Raw genomic sequence first — 25,268 nt, 5'->3', positions numbered from 1 at the left:
AATTCATAATATTTTATTGAAATGTTGACCATGCAACTTTGTTCAATCTTGATAAAGATATGTGTGGTTTTTGGCCTTACCCAACACATTTAGGCCTTGTTTTGTATGTGAAAAGTCAAACCACATCCACATTGTTGCTTTCTTTGGCACCTTCTTTGGTGTGCACTTCTCATTGCTGTGAAACATGGATTGTTTTCAAAAACTGAATATAAGTTTAATATGATGTGTTTACAGTCTCGGTCAAGTGTTTTAGTCATTGATGCTGATCCAAGTCCTAATTTTAAATGACCCCATAAGTGATTTGTCCCTGCCATGCCCTATGATACAACCCAAAAGGACATTTCCTGAATAAAAGTGAGATAAATACTGCAGATAAACTATAAAAACCACTGCTGAAAAATAAATAGCTAGCCCTGTAACATTTTGACAATAAGATGAAGGTTTGATTAAGTTTAGTCACAAAAACAACATGTCTACCAATCAAATGAATGTGCATTGCTGTAAGCAGTCTGCCATTCCTGGCTGTGACCAGTCAAAAACACCAAGGCATATAGCTGTGTCGTTACACAAGAATATCTTTCAGTAGTGAAAATTCAACAATATTTTCCTTCTGAAATCAGGAAAGGCTCTAACATCACTGTACAGCATAAAGCTTGATTACCAGCAGTGAAAATGCTGTCAGCATCAAAATGTTTGATGTCAAACCAGAAGGAACATCCACAAGTAAATTAATGTAACTGCAGCACTCCACTATGTTATTTGTGTGTATTCAAGATTTAATTGCTGCTGAATCAGCATACACATTATTGTTATCCAAATCTTTATATTTTCTGTTTTCTTCCATCTATTTTTTGGCACCTTACTCCTCCCGCATTCTTTCACCTAGAAAAACCATTTAAAAAATTAAAATGTTCAGCTCTTCAAAGACATTCAGAATTTTTCTAACCTTCATACTTTTTAAAATATTTTGTTTTTTTCCAAAAAATAAATTCCCATTAAAATAAATGGAGAGAATCTCCAAATCCTCTTCAACTTCCCATTCTTTCAGCCCTAACCAGTTCAGCACACTTTCAGATACAGACACCATTCAGACTTTAAACAAGTCAGGAAAGTTTCCGCTATTTATCTTATATTCAACTTTTTGATATCATTTAGTGATTGTCACAGTTTCCACTTTATGGTGATTTTGGACATTTTCCAACCTCTGCATTCATTTGAATAGAGAGAGCTAGAGTGGGTGACATCAGTCGGATGGATGTCTTTTGTCAGTCACCCGAAATTTGCTTGTTGTAGAAAGTTAGTGTCAGGAGGTTACAATGTGACTCTGAAGGATGATGCATATTGATTATAAGAGCCCCAGATCATAACTTGCCTGACATGTCAGATTTTCAAAATAAAAACACCAGATTGTTACTTCAGATCACATGAAGGCCATCAATAACATGCCAGATTTTCAAAATAAAAGCCCGGGATTATACCTTCAGTTTACACAAAGTCCTGAAAGCTTGCCAGCTTTCCATAATAAAAGCCCCAGATTGTAACTTAAGTTCACATGAAGGCCCCATTACATGCCAAAATTTCAAAATAAAAGCCCATGATTGGAACCTATGGTCACATGACAGCCCCATAACGTTTCAGATTTTCAAAATAAAAGACTCTTATTAGTTAGATGATGTTACCAGACAGTGCAGTGCTGCTGATTTTCAAAATAAAAGCCTGCAGTTACAGGAAGTGATTGATGCTCTGAAAAACTGGATTGTAACATACTGTAAGCTCAAATAAATGGCTGGTAATGTGCCAGATTTTCCCATTAAAAGATACAGATAAATGCCATGGAAATTGAGACACTGATTTAAAATCTATGATAACCTTTATTGTGACAAATATTGCTATCCCATTACAAATTTAAGCAATTTTATTTTTACTTCCCACTTTGGCAGTATACCTTCCACTGATTCAGCTTTTTAAGAATTTAACCTTCCAAAGTAAGCCTTTCTTTTGGGTGCATTTTTTTTTTTAATGTTTCAACTTTTTTGACCAGTGTAAAACATTTGTTAAAAAAGTCAACCAAAAGTAATCAAATGTAATAAATTACATTCTTTAATTATGTAATTAAAATAGTTACATTACTTGTTTAATTTTTAACAGGGTAACTGGTAATCGGAAGCCTATTATATTTCAAAAATAACCTTCTCAACATTGCTCGAACACAAAATGTTCTGGAACAATGATGGATGTTCTCTCCCTCTAACTGAGGAGCACTGATAAAAGTCTGTGTTGTTCATTTTATGTTAGTTTTCTTTTAATTTGTCACCCATCTGAGACGTAAAAAAGATTTGTTTGTATGAAGGTCAGGAGGCCTCACGATCCAAAATAGCACTCAACATGCAAGAATATGGAGTATAAAGGGCTCATCTCAAGGTCTCTGAATAAACACAGGTGCACTGTGGATAGATTCTGAGCCAGTACACACAATCCATGAGGAGGGTAGCGTAGAAAGCCTTTGTCAATCTTTCAGCTTTATCCAATGTCTCATAAACCACCATATGTTTTACTAGACTGTTGAGTGATTCTTTGCTGATATCATGCTGATAATAAAGAAACAGATGACCTGAGGGATGCACACAGCCTCTGCTGCTTCCATGTGTTTCCAGGAATAGCAGAACCACTAATGGTGCTGGAAGGCAAAATGGCTTATAATTCCTTTTGATGGAAAGCACAGTCAGCCAATTACAGCACCCCTATCTCATCACCAGGGTCAGAGTTCAACTCCAATCTACAATCTGTCTTCATTTGATGTCCCTGTCATGAGCTGTTTCCTCATCACCGGAGGGAGTTCAGTAGCTCTCAGCAACATTCAAGGGAGGATATGGGAGGAGAGTTTGTGTAGCATGTTTATCTCTCTCTCACACACACACATATGCACAGACATTGAACATCCTAAATTCTGGATGTAAAATGATGATGTAATAAAATGTATTTGACATTCAAGCTCAACTGAAGCAGAGAACAGCTCCTACCCACACTCAGACATACACAGAAACACACAGACACACACACACTGATTCAAAAGGATGGCATGATGTAATAAAAATTGGACGGCAGGACAGGTCTGGTCAGACAGCAGCTTTATGAAAGGAGGAACATATTCCCGAAAAGCCTGAAGCTTCTGCCCTTTAGAGGACAGAGGAGCTGTTGTTATGCAGGATGCCTTGTTCAGACTGTGTGTGTCTATCCACTGTAATAAATCACATAAAATAAAGTAAACAGAAAAGAAAACTGACCTGCATAGCCTTTTAGAAAATACTTTCATATTTACATATGACATTAGGGTTTCTGAGGTTTGAGGTTTTTTTTTTACTTCTGAAGAAGAACTCAGAAATGTTTGTTTCACTTTAGCTCTATATACTGTATCTCCTGTTAAACCCCTGTTATAAGACAGTTCACTCCATTACAATGTGCAATGTTCTATGGAATACCATGTGTCTAGTTAGCTCATTCGAGCTGACACGTCTATCAAGGTGTGTTGTGAAATAGAAAAAGTTTTGGAAATGCAAAGAGTGTCACATTTCATTAGATTATTTTATGTACTGTACTATACATTAAAAATGCATACATGTAGAGTTCAGATGAACCCCATGGAATTCAAAACCATAATGCTGGTACCACACACAGCAGATAGGGCTGTGTGTGTCTGAGCAGGTGCAGCTGAGCAAACAGGGAAGGTGTCCAGAAGTAAAGGAAAGATTCAGCCAATCAATCCAGTTAGAGGACTGATTGTACAGTCATAATAATGTACCCTCCATATACACATAAATCCCACAGCTGCACAGACAAAGTCTGGGTAGGGTCTCTGAGGACTGTCTAACTGCATTCGGGGAAATGTAGAGAATAACTATCCATCTAATTACAGCTCATTATTTAAAACAATTCAAATCATGGATGGATGAGGAGTCCTTAAGGTGCTTGGAAAAATGACAAATATGAACATTTAAAACACTAATAATGAGATTCATTTGATATGATCAGAAGCGCCAGAATAACTGTTAAATGGACCTTGGGGTGAGATTGTTTTGGCTACTCCAAAATTGTTTACAGAGAAAAAGTTAGGAGATTAAGTTTGAAATTTTGCACTTGAGGTTAATTCTAGTTTATCAGAACTTGATCTCTGGTTAAGATTATTTATAATCTACCTGTTCATCAGATTTACATACTGCAGAGGTCCTGGACCTCAGGAATCCTTTTGCTGAATACAGTGGTATTATAGGTGATAGAACTGATATTCATACAAAAATAGAACCCATGTTTTAGTAAACAAGAATTCTCCTTTAAGGTCATCAAGGTTTTGAAAAGTACAATAGCCTGATTTGTTTAAAGGCGGGCAGTGGCGCATACCGTACATAGGAAGTGATTAGGGGATTGTGTGTCTGTGTGTGTGTGTGTGAGCTAGGATTCAGCATAGAAAGAAAGCATATACTGTGCACTCGTCAGGCTCCAGCTGTGGTGTGCTTTGAGACAAACGCGAGTGGTGGTGTAAATGCACATGCTACCCTCTTCTCACCCTCCACTTCCTCCTCGTTAATTAGGAGAATCTGTTGGGGGTGAGGTGTGGGGGCATTGGGTAGGAGCATTGAGGGTGTGTGGGGATTGTGAAACAGCTGTCTAACCTACTGTTATATCAGAGGCCCAGTTCTTGTACCCAGATCTATCCATGTTTATGACAGACTGAAGTTTATCAGTGTTCCTGTTCACATCTGATTTTATCTGATTTGATCTATCACTGTGACTACTAAACATGTCCCAGGCAAGGTGACTGGCCCAATCTGAGTTCATTTTGGGCATCTGCTGTTACATAGTCTGATTCGATAAATGTTTACTGAATATGCATTTGACAAATAAAAATAACAGCTGTAGTCTTTTACATTTGCAACCCTTATTGTTCATGAGTTCACTGTGAACTAGGCATCACATACCAATACTCAGTTGGTGGTTTATTAGGTACATACCCTCCTCCTAAATCATAAAAGTGATAATGTTCATTCTGGAAGGTGTATTCTCAGATCCTGTGGAATTAGTGTTATACTGTTACTGTAGGTATTTCTACTACTTTTTCTACCCTATTTACATCAGTGAAGCTAACAGAAACTAACATAATGCAGCTCAAACTGCATATTCCACAACAACCATCCAGTGGAATTGACACTTGTCCAGAACAGTTTGAACATTATCATTGGACATTATTGCAGGACTTGAATTAGACTGATTTAGTTTTAGTTTGATGTAACTAATAAACTACATAATGAGTGTGTGTCACTTAATTTAAATATTTGTTCAAAAGGCTTAAGGTTTCAGTATGCTTCAACCAAACTATGTTGGCAATGTCCCACTTAAGGCCAAGGTGTTTGGTGTTCTGTTCTGGAAAAACACATTAAAAGGTCAGGTGCAAAGTCTGCAACTACAGCTTCCTCCTGGCTGCATCAGGCTGCATACAGACAAACACACACACACACATTTTTAACATTACAACTCAAAGAGATGCATTGGATAATTCTGAAAAAACTACTGTTGGAGGATGTTTCAAATGCTGTGCCACAGATTAAACCGCAATCTCTTGTCCATTCTGTAAATGTGTTATTACCATGTATGATGACGGTAAAATGTCTAAAGGAGACCAGGATAATGGGGACACAAAAGAAGAGAGAGAAGAAGAGACTAGAAGGAAGATCACTCACCCTCACACTGCTTGCCATCTCCCTTGTAGCCTGGCTTGCAGATGCAGTTGTAGGACTTAGGCGTGTTCTGGCAGAGAGCGTCGATGTGACAGTCATCTGAACCCTCTGCGCACTCGTCTGTATCTGCACAAACATGGAATATCAACATCCAATCAGACCTGACCCACTGAGTGCACAGCAAGGCCTGATTTGGGGTATGGGCTCTGTCCAAAAAGAACTGAACTGTTCCCTCCTGTGCCACTGACTCCATTTCCACACTGAGTTAACATGAGGGCTGTATATACTGTATTATCTGTGACCAATATGTCCTGCAAGGTGAGGGTCATGTGAAAGATGGAGATAGCCAAGAATATATATTGGCTACTTTTTCAAGGCTTTCCTAAAAGGGCTAACACTACTTATAGATAGGGTACCCTCTTAATATGTGATCTGTGTCTAATATCTGTATAAGGAGAAATAAGTCAAGCATGTGGCGCTGCAATGCTTCAGGAGACTTTAGAGGAACTGATACATGATTGAGTGGGTTAGCCGAGGTAGTACCAGTGCTAGCAAGCTTCTTCGTTGGCTGTGATTATCTTCTTACAGTATTTATTTTATTGATTTCATCTTGTCAGGGGGGCACATTCACAGCAGTGAAAGAAGAATACACCTAAAACAGTGGCTTTCTAATCTTGGGCTAGGTAAGAGGCTGCAAGATTAGAATACTGTGGTCTAGACCATACTATGTAAAATGCCCTGAGATGATGGTTATTGTGAATTGGTGTTATGTACCTGAATTGAAGATAAATCTTGAAGTTCACAAGAAGATTAACAGAATATGTACTACATATTAACAGTAACTACTAGCTGCACCTCATCATGCTTTTGAAAAGTTTTCATAATAAAATGGGAACCAGTACTCTAGATGAATTTTTCCTCCTGCAACTTCAAAATAATTTAAGTTAAACAAGAACTGGCCAAAGTGATGAGGTGAAATTTAGTATCAATGCCATTTTCAAACATGTGTAAAGTTGCCTCTCTATTTTAATGCAACTGAATGCAGCGAACAGAGGGCTTACTCTCTTCCTGACTGATCAAGTTATTGACTGAAAGGATGGTCACATCTGGGTCTGAATATCAGGGCAGAGGGCTATGTTCTTGTCATTCAATAGATCCTGTTCTGCTCTGCTCACCCTCTGCTTCCATCAGAATATAAATAGAATGCATGTATGTTAGGCAACTAAAAGCAGCCTGTGCTTCAGCCCCTTCTCTCTGTCTGGCCCTCTGCACAGCTCAGCTGTAAAAAGGTAATAAATAAACCATAAAACAAAATTTATAATAAATATTTGTCTTGTTTAAAAAATCAGGGATTGTTCTATTGGAGTGAAAGTGAAGGGAGAGAAAAGCAGCAACAAGTTCAAGTCTTTCATGCGATGGTAGATGGTGAAATCCTGCACAAGGGGATACTGACTGAAAATCTTCTTTCCTGCTTCTCTGCTCCTCCTGCACTGTGTTGTATAAAACCAAGTCTTCATGGTCTGAACAAAGTCCTGCCTGCATGGTGGCTCACTGTCTCAATATTGACTCTTCACCCATTCAAAGTGGTGGGAGCCTGAACAATGTACTGCTGCTACTGCTACTGGGCCCCTGCTGCCTTCCTCCTCCTTCTGCGACTCTGAGGGCCCTCCTGCCAGCCACCACCCCCTCATCAAGGCGCACACACACACACACACACACACACACACACACACACACACACACATACACTTACTTTGGACTTTCAATAGCTGTGAGAACATTTATTGACATAATGCATTCCCTAGCCCCTTTCCTTATCAATAGCTGTGTAACCCCAGCCTTTATCCTAACCTTAACCTAAACATGATTCTAACCTGAACCCTAAAACCCTATCTTGAGCCTCAAACAACCCTTTGAAGGTGTGAGGACCGGCCAAAACTTCCTCTCAATCATAGAACCGCACAGACGCACACACCCTCCATCTCCCCGTCCCACCTCCTGCTCCAGACTGGCCATCAAACCCGGAGACAAGATGCTCTCTAGCGGCTCCGCTTCTAAAACCACCTTCTGTAAATCATTTGCATCATTTCCACACGCTGAAATATTAAAACAGACAGCCCTTCAGAGCAAATGAGCATTTAACCCAGAGATCAAGCTGCGGTTTCCGATTGAAATTGACGTTTGCGCGCAGGAAACAGAAGTTTCAGTGAAGTCTGGGAGGCTGGGAAACCGACTGGAAATTCATATGCACATCACCAGCGTGGTTGTGGGAAGACTGGGATGTAAATTTGAGTTTCTACCAGGACCGTTTAATTAATTAGGAATGACTGACGAAATGACCAGATTCAACGTAAAAATGTCTGGTTTATGACAATTCCAAAACAGTGCGCAAATGTGTTTCCAGTGGCATGAAGTGTAACTTTTGCATCACTACGATGCCGTTCTGATATCACAGTGGATGAAAATGCCATTAAGTACAGTATAATAGTATTAAAAGAGCATGCAGTATTTCAGTGTTAGTAAATGGTAAGTTTAAAGTGATCTAATTGTGTTTTATGCATTTTTAAACCTTCAATGTGAGCACTAGAATATTCCTAGTGCTTCAGTTTTCATCATTTAAAAGTGTAAAGCCACCAAAAGGTGCAGGTAATGGTTGACAACAAAGCAAGACAGAGAGGAAAGGGGAGCTCTTACCTGCGAGTCCGACATTCCCCATCACCCTGCACGTATTTATGAGGAGGACAAACAAACAAACGTCCCGGGAAAAACAAGCGCTCCCCATGCTGACAGACGGTGTGAGGATTCAGCAGGGCTTTTTCTGGGGCTTTGGACTGTGTGTGTACGTGCGTGTGTGCGCGCGTGCGTGTGTGTGTGTATGTGGGTGTGTGTGTCTCAGATAGGGGAGGAGGAGGGCCGCTTTTGGTGGACCGGCAGCGACGACGAGTGAGAGGAGACGATCTGAGCCCTCTGATTGGCTTGTTTGTGCCGGGAGAGAGAGAGTGAGAGAGAGCGAGAGAGAACGCATTCAATGAGCAATGAGGTATACTCAGGGTTCCCCAAAGCCCAGATAAAAATAAAATTGTCCTAATAAAGGGACCTCTTATAAGCTTCCATCCTGGGGAATCACTACTATACAGGCTACAGAAAACTTTTGAGGATACAGATATAAATACATTTTGATACAATAAAGGTAACAAATTAATTTTAACTTGTCTGTTTCTCCAGATCAGAAACACTGATTCAGAAGTCTTGAAGAAGCCTTTACCTAATAAATTATCCAGTCAAGATATCTCACCCCTCATACAGTTTTGCTCTTAATCTTACAAAAAGGCTACATCATTGTTGCCCCCTTGTATCCCACTAATTGCCCCTAAAGCCCACCACAATTTGGCAACCACTTGCTGTATAATTTATAAAGTATCTGTAATATCAAGGAATATATGAAAACAATAATTCAGTTAATTTTTCTACTTCAACATTCATTGGCACTATTGTTTAAATCATGATATAGACACTAAAAATTAAAGGAGATTTTAAGGATTAAGTAAAAGCTACTGACACCCTATGGCTTATTCTCAAGGGTCAAGAATGAAACAATGGATTTCAAAGTGGGGGAAGTGGGAAACTACCCCAGGGCCCCAGACCTTCAGGGAACTCAACCGCTTCAGATTTGCTGGATTATTTTGTGAAAATGTTTAGAGCGCAATACAAACTGAACTCTCATCTATAGGATGTCTCAGGTCTTTTGTCAAAATGTGAGTACATTGTACACACACACACACACACACACACGGTGTGTTTTCATTCCTTGGTGGGACTTTACATTGACTTACATTCATTTCCTGTAGTCTAACCTTAATCATAACCACTACTTGCCTAACCCTAACCCTAACACCTAACCTTAAACCACGCTGCCACCCTAAAATTGTGTATGTTAACAGGTTTTGGTCCCTAAAATGTATGTAATACAAAGGTGCACACACACACACACACACACACACACACACACACACACACATCTATGTATATACAATCAGGAATAAGATTATGACCACCTGTACAACACTTCTGCCTTAACATTTGTGTTTATGAAGCTCTAAATGTTTCAGTTCTTGAGATGTGAGATTGTCATAAATGTATAAAATCTTTATACATATATAAATATATATATAGTTGTTGTTTTTTTTTTGGTCCTGCCCATTGGCATACATGAGAGGGTTAAATAACAACCACAGATAAGGAGCATATTTTTCTGTACATTTACTGGTCTTTTACCTTGTTTATGCCATTAATCTATCTACACCTGTAAACCAGAAACAGTCACAGACGCAAAACTTTATTTTTCTCAGATATAAACACTTGAATGGCGAAGAAGGTCAATGATAAATTCAATGATATTACTCATGTCCCATACAGGAATAACGCTGACTGGAAAACGAGCCAACAGTTCCTGTATCTTCTGCTCTACTTGAAGTGAAAAGACCGAAGTGAGGTCGGCGAAGAAAAGACATACACCACCATCTACCGGAGAAGGTCCGTCAGCGTTTAGAGATAACTTTAGCCCCACCCCCTTATAAATGCAGTGTCATTTCTATCCAATCATAGAGAGAATACACGGTGATCCCTTCAAGAGCAATACATTTATTTCCCAGCTTCCCTTTCGGCTCTGTGAGCCTTTCATTCGCTACATTGTAACATGTAATATAGCAAATATGTAGCTGCAGCTGTAGCACAGGGTTTGTTGTTAGAGGAGTTACTTTATGGGAGCGACATGGTGCTTGGACTTTTTAGTATTACTATCAACCCACAGTGGTGAAGCCATATTTGCCCCCCGTGCTACGCATTTTAATTCTAAGATTTTCTTCTCCTGTGTTGCTTAGGTTCTGCAATGACATAAATACCAGTGGTCCTACAATACAGTTATTTTTATAAGATTCAGATATTCTTTGCAAACACGTGACAGGAAAATGTAGGCGTTTTACACGGAATACACAGATCCCTCAGCTGAAGTTGACTTACTGTAGGAGGAGTACATGAACGTAGCACGACACCTCACCAACTGTCATGGCGTCTCCCTTGAAGGGGGATTGGCAGTGGAGAAATTAGTCGCTATCATTTATCAGATTTCTCTTACGAGAAGTAGCAAACACATAGTGAAGAGGCTTCCAGGAGCGGATAGCGATCATGGGGACCGTCCATGCTAAGGTACACGTAATTTCTTCCTGATAATTTGATTATCTTTTGATGTTTGCCCATGACCTCCCTGCCCGGTGAGTGCCGAAGCATTTTTCTCTATGTTCTGTGGCACACCCTCAGAAAAAGAACAACAATTAAACAAACGGACGCGTGAAACCTGAGTGGATACATAAGAGCTGAGATACAGTGTTTACCTTTGTCGCTACCCTACAATAACCAGAAATCCCAGCACCACTTAAATTTACTTTACTTCGTGTGCTCCGACTTTCACTGGTTCCTAGAACATCAGACCAGTTGAATCCTAACATGGGCTGTTATGTTTCTTTGCATTAAATAGTACAGGTAGTGTAATTTCAATTAGTATTATCTCTGGTGTAGAGTTTGGATCCTCTCCCGATGCATGGCCGGGACTTGGGGGTCAACCCTGATGACATGGTGGAGACCTTGGAGCCAGAGCAGCAGGCCAAGCAGGAGATCCTGGAAAACAAAGACGTGAGTAGTAGTAGGTAGTAGTCAGAAATTATGGTCTAGAAAACAATATCATTTTACATATATATCAAGATGATTTGTAACAGTAAGCTGTGAATTATTGCCACTTACACTTGGGGTTTAAGGCCCTGTTTCTTTGTTTATAACACTGATTGGGGGTTTGAGAAGGACAGTCAGACACTATACTAACTTACAATTACAATTATATTTATCCTGTCATTATTCCTGTTTTAGTGTTTGCTTTAAACGGATGCCTTTAATCCATTTATTTTAGATGTTGTAGAATCTGTTTGTAACTGTTTTGGTGCATTTGCCCAGCAGCATATTTTCTTCATAATCAAGAGAGCAATACTGGCATGGTTGAACAATATTTTAGACACTTTAACATACAGTGGAGAAGTGTGGAAGAACATAACCAACAGACACCTGAGGAGATGAATCTGCTAAATACACTTTTTTAATGATATATGATAATGATGTCAAGCTAATCCAAGTAAAATATCTGTGATTGCAGGTGGTTGTTCAACATGTCACCATTCAAGGTCTGGGAAGAACTAAAGAGGATCTTCTTGGCTACGAGATCTCAGATGTTTTTCATGCCAAAAACCTCATTGATGTATGTTTTTGTGACTGCACTGATATTTTTTGAACTGTGAAGAATAGGCTTTAGCTTTACGGAGGTTTTTATCAGTTGTCTTTTGCTTACTGATAGCAACATATTGATTGCTGACTTGTCCAGAAGTTGACGTCTGTGATGTTTCTGTCTACAGGTGATGCAAAAAGCACATGTCGCCAGACAGAGGCTGCTCCGCCTGGGAATCTTCAAAGAGGTGGAGGTTCTTATCGATACATATGAAGGTAACAGATTCAGTGCTTCTTTCTCATTAGACGTTGTGGGATGTTTTATGCCTGCAATTATTATTTGCATTTTGATCAGGCATTTGTGCTTTTGAAATGTACAAGACAATGGCTGCACTCTAAGCTGGCACGGATATGAAGGTGCCTCACCCTGATTGGTTCTCTCTCCTCAGGTGCAGATGCTCTGCCCAATGGTCTGGATGTAACTTTTGAGGTGGCGGAGGTCAAGAGACTGACAGGAAGCTACAACACCATGGTTGGCAACAATGAAGGAAGCATGGTGAGGAAACCAGCCCTTACATGAAGTCTGTTAATCATTTCATCTTTATTATGTGCATTTGTTTAAACAAGAACTAAGAAAACCCTATTGAGTATTCATGCCAGGATTTTGATCACACATCGTGCCTGTATACTTTTTTTTTTTTTTTTTAAATTACTAAAGCCATGTAAAACACTTGGTGTCTCTCAAAATCAGGAAGGGATCCAGACAGAGCAAATGCCACAGCTTGTCAGCCTTCTGCTCTACCGGTTATTTAGCTTTTCTGTTTCAAGACACCTTTCCATGCTGAGCACTTTCAAGAAAAGCTGCACCCATGTACACATGGATTCATAGATTTGGCTATTTCATATTGACTAAAAACAGAGTCTTACTAGTGCCAAGCAGTAAGTCAGACAGGTGTCAGGACCTGTATGAGCATTATTGGACATTTGTGGCCATCATTGTTAAAATCACTTCATTTAATGAAATTTAAATTTTATTTGTTTTTTTCCTATGATGTTGAAATCCAATTTCACTAGAAATTAGCTAAAATTAGGGGGAGGTTTAAATACTAACTAAGATTTAGCACAAATTCAGGCGAATCAAGTTAAAAATTGTCTAGAAGTGTTTTCTCCCTGTTGTACCAAACCCCAAACTCTGCTATCTTCAGGCCTTGTGTTTATTTCTTGCCCTCTGTGGCCAGCGTTGTTAAAATCCACACTGCATTCTACGCCCCCACTGATCCGTGGTTATGAGATGCATTTTTCAAACCATTGAGGCCCATTTTAAAGATGGACCATGGAAGCTCCCTGTGCAGGTACAACTCAGGATGGGAGAAGACCTATTAGACCCAAGAGGCTGTTTTCTGTAGCACAGAAAGAGCGCGGTAAAACCAGGGTAACACAGGTCTGGCTTGTTGGAGATGAAGGGCAATAAAAACATACAAAGGCCAAAAATTGACACCGATGTGGCTTTCTCCCTGCTAGACGTGCAAGTACTGTAGCTGGCTAATGTGTATATGTCGGCATCATTAGCGAGCTAAATTAAGCATTTCAGTTTTGTACCTTTGTATTGAATTATTCAGGTTGTAATTTGGGGTCATTTTAAATGACTGCACCATTAGTGTTTTGTTGTCTAATTAGCAGAAACCAGCGCATTTTCCTAAATCAGCGAATGTAAATAAGTTTGCTCGTTTTTGCTTGGCTTTGGTCCAGTTAATGTCTGACATACAGTGCCTTGCGAAAGTATTCGGCCCCTTTGAACTTTGCGACCTTTTGCCACATTTCAGGCTTCAAACATAAAGATATAAAACTGTAATTTTTTGTGAAGAATCAACAACAAGTGGGACACAATCATGAAGTGGAATGAAATTTATTGGATATTTCAAACTTTTTTAACAAATAAAAAACTGAAAAATTGGCCGTGCAAAATTATTCAGCCCCCTTAAGTTAATACTTTGTAGCGCCACCTTTTGCTCCGATTACAGCTGTAAGTCGCTTGGGGTATGTCTCTATCAGTTTTGCACATCAAGAGACTGAAATTTTTGCCCATTCCTCCTTGCAAAACAGCTCGAGCTCAGTGAGGTTGGATAGAGAGCGTTTGTGAACAGCAGTTTTCAGTTCTTTCCACAGATTCTCGACTGGATTCAGGTCTGGACTTTGACTTGGCCATTCTAACACCTGGATATGTGTATTTGTGAACCATTCCATTGTAGATTTTGCCTTATGTTTTGGATCATTGTCTTGTTGGAAGACAAATCTCCGTCCCAGTATCAGGTCTTTTGCAGACTCCATCAGGTTTCCTTCCAGAATGGTCCTGTATTTGGCTCCATCCATCTTCCCATCAATTATAACCATCTTCCCTGTCCCTGCTGAAGAAAAGCAGGCCCAAACCACGATGCTGCCACCACCATGTTTGACAGTGGGGATGGTGTATTCAGGGTGATGAGCTGTGTTGCTTTTACGCCAAACATAACGTTTTGCATTGTTGCCAAAAAGTTCGATTTTGGTTTCATCTGACCAGAGCACCTTCTTCCACATGTTTGGTGTGTCTCCCAGGTGGCTTGTGGCAAACTTTAAACGACACTTTTTATGGATATCTTTAAGAAATGGCTTTCTTCTTGCCACTCTTCCATAAAGGCCAGATTTGTGCAGTATACGACTGATTGTTGTCCTATGGACAGAGTCTCCCACCTCAGCTGTAGATCTCTGCAGTTCATCCAGAGTGATCATGGGCCTCTTGGCTGCATCTCTGATCAGTCTTCTCCTTGTATGAGCTGAAAGTTTAGAGGGACGGCCAGGTCTTGGTAGATTTGCAGTGGTCTGATACTCCTTCCATTTCAATATTATCGCTTGCACAGTGCTCCTTGGGATGTTTAAAGCTTGGGAAATCTTTTTGTATCCAAATCCGGCTTTAAACTTCTCCACAACAGTATCTCAGACCTGCCTGGTGTGTTCCTTGTTCTTCATGATGCTCTCTGCGCTTTAAACAGACCTCTGAGACTATCACAGTGCAGGTGCATTTATACGGAGACTTGATTACACACAGGTGGATTCTATTTATCATCATTAGTCATTTAGGTCAACATTGGATCATTCAGAGATCCTCACTGAACTTCTGGAGAGAGTTTGCTGCACTGAAAGTAAAGGGGCTGAATAATTTTGCACGCCCAATTATTCAGTTTTTTGTCCGTGTACCATTTTAGTGAGAAGTTGTTAAAATTTACATCATCAACACAACTAGAAAAGTGAAGAGTTTGTTCAACTATCAAATCGTAACATGAGGTTTCTCTTGTTTCACATACAATTCATGGTTGTATGTGCCAAGTTTGTACCTGACTACCACAACTGTCCTGGCTGTCATGACCAATGACATGGTCTCAGAGATAGGGCAGGAGAGGGGCGAAGAGGAGCGGAGGGAGAAGAGGATATTGCTTGAGTTTATTTTGACTCTCACTTTACCCTTAATGATGGAAAATTAGATGGAGAAGTTAGTTCATGCAGCTTTAAGTTTTGTAATTTCATTTTCAAATTTAGGTTGTACATTGTGGGAGTTTTATGGTAGGAGCTAAATGAAAATTTTTATTTTTCAATTTGGCGTAATTACATATTTACAATGTATAATTTTAATTTTGTCATGCAACATGTATACACAGATGGACAATGGAGAAATACCAATTTTATAATTGTTCTGTTGATGTGTTTCTGTTTTATTACTGTTGGCCAGTCAGGTTAACTACCGACTGGTATACAGACAGTTACAAGTTCAGGCATCAGCTAAAACCAGGGTGTGCTGAACGGGGAAACTGCAATTTAAGAAGACATTTCTGAAAGGCCCTAAGAACCAAAAACCCATAGTTATCAATAGAAAAACAATAGTAGCACAGGGTATTTGTTGGAATATGACAAAGATTGGCTATAGGTGTTTTTTTCACAGCCAAGAAGCAGAGGTTAACTTAATACTGTTTAGGTTTTGGCCCACTTGCCAGCCTAAATAACTACAAAAGTGCTTAAGTGTCAGCTGCCAGTGTGTGTGACTGGCTGCCCTCTCTCCCAGGTGCTGGGACTGAAGCTGCCCAACATGTTTGGCCGAGCTGAGAAACTCACTTTCCAGTTCTCCTACGGCACCAAGGAGACGTCCTACGGCCTGTCCTTCTTCAAGCCCCAGCCCGGACACTTCGAACGCAAGTATGTCACCAATGGCCAAGTGTTTCTTAAGAGCTGTTGGCCGAGAGGAAAGAATCAAATCCAAAACAAACAGTTCCTCTGAGCAGTGAAGCATGAGTGCAGAGGGTGCTGCAGTAACACACAATCCTGTTGGGGGTTGAATAGACAAAAAGCAGGATGTTGTTCTTTTACTGCATCTTTACAAGCCCTCTTCATTTCTTTCTGCTGAACTTTTAAGGACCATGCTGGTGTTGTTGAATGATTTATTAAATGTACTGTTAGATTGATTTCTTCAGGGCAGGTCATTTTATTGGGGTGTTAAAATCATAGAGAGTCATAGAGACTGGTAACTTGCAACCTATAGGTAGTCACACCTGACAGTTACAGTACATTCCTCTTCCTGTTGAGAGCAGGGACTCTTCCAAATAATTTGTCAGTGTTCAAAAAAAATATTCTGACATCCTGATTACACAGAATGAATAGAGCCCTGTCACAACATTACCTGTATCACCGAGTAAGAGTTTTGAAAAGTTTTTCTTTTTTCCATTGTTGGTTTCTTCTCTTTCAGCCTCACTTTCAACTTGTACAAAGTCACCGGTCAGTTCCCATGGAGCTCCTTAAAAGAGACCGACAGAGGCATGTCTGCAGAGCTAAATGTAAGAGGCTGCACGTGATACCGTTTGTGTTGCCTTTTGCAAAGGCACACCAGTGTCTTAACTCTCAATCAGAAACTCTTATATTTGACTTATTGTACCATGCAGGACTGACACACTCATGTACAAGACAAACTGTAACTTGTACAGTTCAAGCAATATACCATACCTATGCTAGAATTGGTTTTCCACCTTCCTGTCTTCCTGCAGTTTCCTCTAGGAGTGACCAACCACACACTGAAGTGGGAGGGTGTGTGGAGGGAGCTAGGCTGCCTGGCACGCAGTGCTTCCTTTGCTGTCCGTGAGGAGAGCGGACACTCATTGAAATCTGCCCTCTCGGTACAGCTCCTAGCAACCCCAACATTTTTGACTTCTTGTTGTTTGTCATTTTACCACTTCTGAAAACAGGAAATGTTTCTGAGGGTTTGAAAGCCATTTTCTCATGTCGGTCTTGTCTATAGCACACCCTGTCCATTGATTCAAGGAATTCTGCCATTTTCCCCAGCAGAGGTGCCTTGCTCCGGATCAACCAGGTAAGCTATATACACAGGTATACTTGATTATCTGGCTGTTTCTGCTTTGCCTAACAAATTGGATGCATCATGTTAACACTGACATGTTATTTAATAAATTCACTAGTTTCAAGAATCCTGTAGAAACAATTGTCATTACATACTTGAACAAAAGTCTTTTGTTTGGAGGAAATTTTTAAGTGCCCATGGCATGCTCATTTTACTCATTTCCAGCCATTTAATGTTTAATCCTGGGTACCTCTACATTAGCTTTGCACCCATCATAACTCCAAATAGTCTGTAAGTACTGTATTTCAGAACAATAAAACCCGAGAGCCTCCTCCTGAATTCGAGAGGATAGTTCATGAACATGCACAACTCCTGCTGCTGCTGTTGTTTCAAGATCTGTTTGCCCATCAAGATGTTTCCCCTAACCTGAATCCTAACCACAGCCACTTAGGGGGCTGCTACATGAAACTGGGTTTTGAACAGGGGAAGCGCATCTCTACAGGGGAACACTTTTTGACAGACCGGTCTGGAAGCCAGGACAACGCATAAACAAAATACATTGACAAATAAGCTAAATTTTAAACAATGACAATAGCTCAACTCCTACCTGACATGTTTGAACCAAAAAATGAAAGTGGACAGTACGATGAACAGCAACAACATTAATTAATTTGAATTTCTCCACCATAGATGGTTAAACACCGGTATATGAGCCGATGAAAAGAGTTTTGTAACACTAAAAACAAAGTGGGTAATTGAGAAACCCCTTATTTTAACAGGCATAATGCAGACATAGTAACTTCTCCAGCCTTACAACAATTCTTTACAGAAACACATTAACAGACATGCAACGTGTGTGTGTGTATGTTGTTTTTTTTTTTTGTTTGTTTGTTTTTATTTAACTTGCAGTTATGTCTCACCGAGTAGTGGAAACTTCAAGGTTGGTAAATCCAACCAGTGATTGCTGCATCTTCCCCCACAAATCCCTCATGTTACAGGCAACCACATACATTCCCAACAGGTAGTGTTGCACTGACAGTAATATCATTGATCATTAGAATCCTCACACCAACCCACATCACATAACATGTGGCACAAACAAACAGGTACAGCATTGATGAGCTGATCATTCACTGCCCCAGGAGGCTTCACTGGCCTGCTGCATATAGGTTAGGCCTGGTCAGGTAAAACAGCGAGTCCCTGTACAGGAACATTCCCAGACAATGAGTAACCTCAGTCTCTGTATTTTTCTTCACAACATCTGGTCACAATGCAGGCAGCAGGAGGTAAAATATATCCACAAAACTGTGTGCAGTAAAAAAAATTAGGCTTTTAGTGTAACTGGAGGGGAAAAAAGCCATGCAGGCGAGAGTTTGCAACACTTGTATGAAGTTTCTTCTGCACAGAACTGCTACAACATACGTACACCTCATTTTTTGAGCTTTAGGTCACATCTAAGATGATGTTCACCGTTTTAACATTGTAGATAAGTCAGAAAGTAGGGGAAAGCATGCCACGGGCTCTTTAAGTTCTAGGTAAAGGTTAAAGCTACTAAGGAAGACGCATCACAAGTTCAGCTGCTCTTGAAGCTGGACATTTCACCCATCAGTGTGTGTATTTGCCCTGCAGGAGCTGGCTGGTTACACAGGAGGAGACGCCAGCTTCTTGAAAGAGGATTTTGAGCTCCAGCTTAACAGACGGCTCTTCTGGGACTCGGTGAGACAGAAATCAGACCCTGTCAACATGATTTTTTTTTTCTATTTTTTTCTACAGCCAAGGTTTGAGCTGGTATTTGTGCATAGAAATGGATTCTGTGGACACTGATCGCCATGTTTCAGTGCTCCTGCCAAAATCTACTATCAAATACAAGTGATGCTACTGGTGCTGATACAGTCTGCTGGTGCACTTGTACCTTTGGTCACAGTTAAGAACCATCAGATGGCAACAAAGCAGAGAGAAGCCGTAGATGTGTATAGCTGTTTTCTGCCTTGTCCTGTTTGACTACATTCTCTGTGCAAGGTTTGGTGTTTATAAAGGGAGCCTTTTGTGCTCCCTCAGGTCTTGTCTGCTTCTCTGTGGGGTGGGCTGCTTTATCCCATCGGAGGACAACTGTCTTGCATTGCTGATAGGTACAGTATGTCTGATTTATCGACAACCCTAGGCTTCAAGTCACTGCTCCATAATAAGATACAATGAGAACAAAGTGTGTGCTATTAATCAGTTTGTAGGTCTGACTGTTTACAAGTGATGGAACTTTGTCATTGTGACAGCACTGCAATCTGTGTGGATGGTTCAGTGATGCTCTTTTTTTTTGTGTGCAGGTTTTACCTTGGAGGTCCCACTAGTGTACGAGGATTTGGGATGTATAGTATTGGGCCGCAAAGTGAAGGTAAAAACTGTTTAGACCATCTACTAGTCAGAGAAAATGTGCACCATAATAAATACTACCAGTCAACAGACTTTCCCACTGAATTGAATGGGGTACTTAGTTGTCTGTGTCAAAAACAAGAGAGAGGCTAAAAGGTGGTCTACACTCCCAAATTATAATTTAAGTAACAAAGACAAGAAGCTTCTTAGATTTAAGGGCTGAATATTTTATTAGCACTTCAGAAGTACATAAATGAATGGGATGCATAAGGGGCTGGAGCTAAGTACATTTCAGCCACAGTGCAGGCAGCATGATGGGGAGGAGGACATAACACAGGGACTGACAAATATATCTATCAGAGAGAAGTGATTTTTTTTTTTCTTCATCCTATTCACTCTTCAGATTGGAATCCAGGGAACTCTAGCATTATATGATATGATTAAATCATGTTGAATCTGTGTTTGGTTATACACGATTCATGTCATACTCCACTAAGCACACAGTAAATTGTGCAGCAGGCAGTAATGCATAAAATTTAAATAATTATGTAATTAATCACTTGAATCAGAAAACGAGTATGAGTGATTGTTGGTGTCAGCAGGCTGCTACAGAGTAATGCATCAGACGGCTCCATTAAAAGTCAATATTGTACTGTTTATGTGGCAGACGTCAGGTTAAAGGAGCTCATCAGACTGGCTGAGTGTGTATTCATTAGTCACCACACTGTCAGCCTTGTTGTGTTGCTGCACATTCATGAACCAAAGCAACCACACAGTCTGTGGGTCCAAGACCTGGTGCTCTGCACTTTTTGTTGTCCTTCCACCATTCAAATAGTCCAGTCCAGTTATTTGTCCACATATGGACATAACTTTAGACTTTACAGCAAAGACGGATAAAAGACCAAAAGGTTAAAGGCAATAAGTGAATATTTGGTATGGACAGTTTATAAAGACATATAGAAAGCCATTAACCAGAGACCATGAAAGAAAAGGATGAGTATAATGTTCTCCCTTTCTGGCAAGGTGCTTCCTGTCTTCTCTGGGTCAATAATCTGGGTCACAACATTTACAGTTGCTGAATAATCAGGATGATCATTATAACTCTGTCGGTACCCCTAGACCTGGAGAATTTGAGGTGTGGGTGTATGCAGTATGTACAGTTGAAGCCAAAAGTTTACATACCTGACTCAGTTCCACCAGTTCTTGACCCAAGTACATACTCATTTAGTATTTGGTAGCATTGTCTATAAATTGTTTAAAACCTTTGACCCACTGGGAACATGAAGAAATAAATAAAAGCTGAAATAAATCTTTTTTTTTCCTACAATTTTTCTGACATTTCACATTCTTAAAATAAAGTAACGAACCAACTAATCTAAGACAGGGAATGTTTATAGGATTAAATGTATTTGGCTAAGGTATATGTAAACTTCTGATTGAACTGTATACAGTATGTCCTGCCTGTCTGTGTTTCAGGTGACTATCTGGGTGGAGAGGCATACTGGGCGGGCAGTCTGCACCTTTACACCCCTCTACCATTCAGACCAGGCAAGGGTGGCTTCGGAGACCTTTTCAGGACACACTTTTTTCTCAATGCCGGTAACCTCTGCAACCTCAACTATGGTAGGTGCAGTCAAACTATGATGATGACATACCATGCCTGCTGTGTTAGTCAAGACTGACTGAAATGATGTGTGGAAATGTAAAAACAAAAAAACTAATATAGACTACTAAAATAAACCAAATTTATTTCACTACAATAATAAACTTTTCACTTCTTATAGTGGTTTTGTTCCAAATTTTAGTTCTGCTTTAACAATGCATCTCATCTGTGTGATTCTGTGGAACATTTTTGAAATGATTTGAATGGATTTTTGTATGACATGTTGAATGTTACATATGTAGGTGATGGTCCCCGAGCGCACCTTCAGAAGCTAGCTGAGTGTATTCGCTGGTCATATGGAGCAGGCATCATGCTGCGGCTTGGAAACATCGCCAGACTGGAGCTCAACTATTGTGTGCCCATGGGAGTTCAGAGTGGAGACAGGTAGACGATATCTCACCACCATTGATGTATGTTCCTGATTTTTAGCTGTGCTAGCAGCTGGGCTCTATTGAATCGTCTTTGACTTTTCCTATATTGCCACCATGGTGTTGAGTGAAATATCTCATCACCTATTGGACGGATTGCCATGAAACTTTGGTAAGATAGTGAATATGGTGTACATTATACCTGCTAAAATCAGCATATTAACACCCCATGTCAGCATTTAGCTCCAAGCACCACTGTGCCTAATACAGTGATGCTACTGGCTCTGTGAGGCTGTATTCAGTGGTGCTTTGAGCTGAGCAGGTTTTGCTCAGTTTTCATATCAGCATGCCTGGCCAACCCCACACAAACCTACAGGTGTTGGTGAGACAAGTAGCAATGTCACTGTGGTAAGCAACAGAGTTTTTGAAGAGTAACTATAACCAGGCTAATAAACCTGTATGCACTGTTGATGACAGATCACACCTGTATTCGCATATCACATAGTTGGACTCAAAGGTTCAGCATAATAGTATGTTTGAACTCACAGAAATCAGTGCAGCAGTTCATTTATTTAGTGTTATGATGCTCCATAAAATAATCACTTATTCCAAGATGACAATCAATTCTAGCATCTTTCTCTTATTTCCTGTCATAGGATATGTGATGGTGTCCAGTTTGGAGCAGGAATTCGCTTCCTGTAATCTCATCACTCAACTGTTCTCAGTCATCCAGAAGAAAAGGGAGAACATCTCGTCTTTTGTCACCTGTACTTTGTTGTATTGTATGTAACACTAGCAAGTGTCCTGTGTCTTGGAGAAGTGTGCCTGAGCCACCCATTAGCACTAGTAAAGGCTTCTGAAGAACAAAGTGCCATTGAACCTTTGTACAACCAAAACAGGTTTTCACTGTTGGGAGAGTTGAAAGTAATCGGGTACCAATTATTATTATTATTATTATTATTATTGCTAATGCTTTATTTTGCAATGTTCCTCAATTTCCTAACGGTTAGCTGGTATAATTTACAGTTAAATACTTGGTACTAATAGTAAGAGAAACGGAACATGTTTCCCTTATTAGCACCTAACTGTAGGATTTTCCTGCAAATATCTTGGTAATTTACAGCCACCAGCTGATTTTATAAGGCAAGTTTCAAAGTATAGGACCTGTCAAATAAAGCATTACATATGTCTTTAGTGACAACTTCAAGACATAAAAACAATTGGATAAAAAAATAAATAAAATCATTGTGCATCTTTTCTGGCAGCATATCAGGACTGCTGCTTTTCAATAGTCTTTAGAATTGTGGTTTTGTTTTTAATATACATAATGCCCTTTTCTTGGTTTGACACCTCCAGCATTGGTGCATTGTCTGTGGAAAAGTCATCTCTACTAGTGCTTTCCCCCACTGTGGTGACACAAATTATTTATCTGAATGTTCCCTGTTTGTGTTTCATGATAGCTTCTTGTCCAGGAGCACAAATGATTATTCATGTTTGAGAGTTTACACACACACAAAGTGTGTAACCCAGTCAGTTTGGTTGAGTTGTAACCTGTGAATGACTGCAGGGGCAGCGAGGACATGGACCGAGAGAAACCAGCACCTTTTTAAATATACACAGTGGCATAGGAAGGGAATCATTGAATCACTGCTGTTCGATCCAAATAATGGCAGGTTGATGTTCATCTCTTTAGTTGACAGCACAAAGATGGGAGCCCTGAGCAACATCCACCACTAGTGCTGTTCCCTTTAGCTGCCTCTTTTGCTGCTGTTGAAGCTATTCACAAATAAATCAGAGCTGCTCCTCTTTGAATGTTTCATGTTTTTTTTTTTTAAATATTCGACAGTCAAGTTGGGAAACTACCAAATGCAGACATCACTGTGATTCATTTGATATGTGTTAGTGCATCATGTAGCTAGTTTCTTTATTTTAATAAAGGTTACAACTACAGTCATGGACAAAAATTGGCACCCCTGTATTTCTGTCACATAACACACCACTTCTCCCACAAAATTGATGCAATCAGAAATTCTTTGGTATTCTCATGTTTTTCTTTTTGCACAGAACTCCAAAAATGAACTGGGCAGAATTTCTGACACCCTCAACTTAATATGTGGCAGCACATCCTTTGGACAAAATAACTAAAATCAGTCACTTCCTATAACCATCAGTGAGTTTCTTCCTCCTCTCTACTGGAAGTTTGGACCACTCTTCTTTTGCCAGCTGCTCCAGGTCTCAGATTTGAAGGGTTCCTTCTCTCATCCGCTGGTTTGAGATCTCTCCACAGCTGCTCTATGGATTTAAATCTGGACTCAGTGCTGGCAACTCCAGAACTCTCCAGCTCATTGTCTAAAACCATTTCTAGGTGCTTTTTGAAGTCTGCTTTGGGTCATTGTCCTGCTGTAAGACCCATGACCTCTTGACAGAGACCCAACTTTCTGACACTGGGCCCTACATTGTGCCCCAGAATTCACTGGTAGTCCTCAGATGTCATAATGCCACACACACAGTCAAGATGTCCAGTGCCTGAAGCAGCCAATCAACCCCAATATATCAGTGAATCTTTGCCATGTTTGACTGTAGGGGCCATGTTTTTTCTTTAAAGGCCTCACTTTGTTTTCTGAAAACAGTAGAATGATATGCTCGACCACAAAGCTTTATTTTAGTCTAATCTGTCCAAAGGACATTGTCCCAGAAGGATTGTGGCTTCCTCAGGTAAGTTTTAGCAAACTCCAGTCTGGCTTTTTTATGTTTCTGTGTCAGCAGTGAGGCCCCTGGGTCTCCTACCATAGTGTACCTTGTCATTCAGATGGTGATGGATAGTGTGAGCTGACACTGTTGTATCCTGTGCCTGTAGGTAAGCTTGAATTTGTTTGGACGGTGATCAAGGTTTTTTATCCACCATTCAAACAGTCCTTCATTGCAATCTGTCATCAGTTTTTCCTCTTTCGTCCAGGGAGATTAGCTACAGCACCATGGGCTGTCAACCTCTGTTATATTACCAGCACCTGTTGTTTGCTGCAGGTGAGTTTCATTACAAATTAAAGGAGCAACACATACTTGAAATACAACTATTTCTTTTTTTTTTTTACGGTGTCAGTCCAGTCCACTTTTGGAGTTTGGTGTGAAATGTATCAGATTTGGCTTTTTTTGTGTTGTTCCGATGTAAACAAAAGAAATAAACATGAAAATACCAAATCATTTGTGATTGTATCAATTTTCTGGGAGGAATAGTGCGTTTTCTGACAAAAATGTGGGGATGCCCATATTTTTGGCCATGATTGTAGATAAGCCTGACATGCATTTGTGCTAGAGCACATTGTTCTCATTTATCAGGACTGATTGCAACTGTTAGAAAAGTTAAGAAGTTTCCTTTGAGTGACAGCAGCCAATCAGTGCTGCTACAGCACAGGAGCATTATAATTTGACACTGAATAGATGGAATAAATGCAACAGTACTAGACAACGTTTCGTGCACTTTGCTTTACAGGTGACCAACG

At 40.1% G+C, this 25,268-nt stretch overlaps 2 protein-coding genes across 6 annotated transcripts in view; one reads left to right on the top strand and one right to left on the bottom strand.

Moving 5' to 3' along the window:
• scube1 (signal peptide, CUB domain, EGF-like 1) overlaps nucleotides 1-8,580 on the bottom strand; it is a 114,193-nt gene extending 105,613 nt beyond the window's left edge. For all 5 annotated transcript variants that reach the window (XM_020601239.1, XM_020601241.1, XM_020601240.1 and 2 more), the window contains exons 1-2: nucleotides 8,424-8,580; nucleotides 5,733-5,855 (exon numbers count right to left, since the gene is read on the bottom strand). In XM_020601239.1, the coding sequence (XP_020456895.1) occupies nucleotides 5,733-5,855; nucleotides 8,424-8,511 (211 nt within the window). In that variant the 5' untranslated portion in view covers nucleotides 8,512-8,580. The remainder of the gene's footprint in view (nucleotides 1-5,732; nucleotides 5,856-8,423) is intronic.
• Nucleotides 8,581-10,413: 1,833 nt separating this feature from the next.
• samm50l (sorting and assembly machinery component 50 homolog, like) lies at nucleotides 10,414-23,576 on the top strand. The gene is made up of 15 exons (XM_020601496.1): nucleotides 10,414-10,934; nucleotides 11,304-11,417; nucleotides 11,929-12,030; nucleotides 12,185-12,272; nucleotides 12,446-12,552; nucleotides 16,087-16,217; nucleotides 16,765-16,852; nucleotides 17,060-17,188; nucleotides 17,311-17,382; nucleotides 19,000-19,086; nucleotides 19,429-19,499; nucleotides 19,692-19,759; nucleotides 21,214-21,360; nucleotides 21,643-21,784; nucleotides 22,425-23,576. Exons 1-15 carry the CDS (start codon nucleotides 10,914-10,916, stop codon nucleotides 22,468-22,470), a joined length of 1,413 nt encoding a protein of 470 aa, XP_020457152.1. The 5' UTR covers nucleotides 10,414-10,913; the 3' UTR covers nucleotides 22,471-23,576.
• Nucleotides 23,577-25,268: the final 1,692 nt, after the last annotated feature.

The sequence above is a fragment of the Monopterus albus genome, unplaced genomic scaffold (genome assembly GCF_001952655.1).
Source record: "Monopterus albus unplaced genomic scaffold, M_albus_1.0 scaffold51.1, whole genome shotgun sequence".
Taxonomy (NCBI): domain Eukaryota; kingdom Metazoa; phylum Chordata; class Actinopteri; order Synbranchiformes; family Synbranchidae; genus Monopterus; species Monopterus albus.
Note: the sequence above shows the minus strand (reverse complement) of the source record. Positions and strands in the feature narration are given on the sequence as shown.

Excerpts from the sequence above, each read along its gene's own strand:
- samm50l (XM_020601496.1), top strand. The coding sequence starts at position 10,914 with ATGGGGACCGTCCATGCTAAG. Across the intron at positions 12,273-12,445 it reads TCTTATCGATACATATGAAG|GTGCAGATGCTCTGCCCAAT; the intron begins GTAACAGATTCA and ends CTCTCTCCTCAG. Across the intron at positions 19,087-19,428 it reads GACGGCTCTTCTGGGACTCG|GTCTTGTCTGCTTCTCTGTG; the intron begins GTGAGACAGAAA and ends GTGCTCCCTCAG.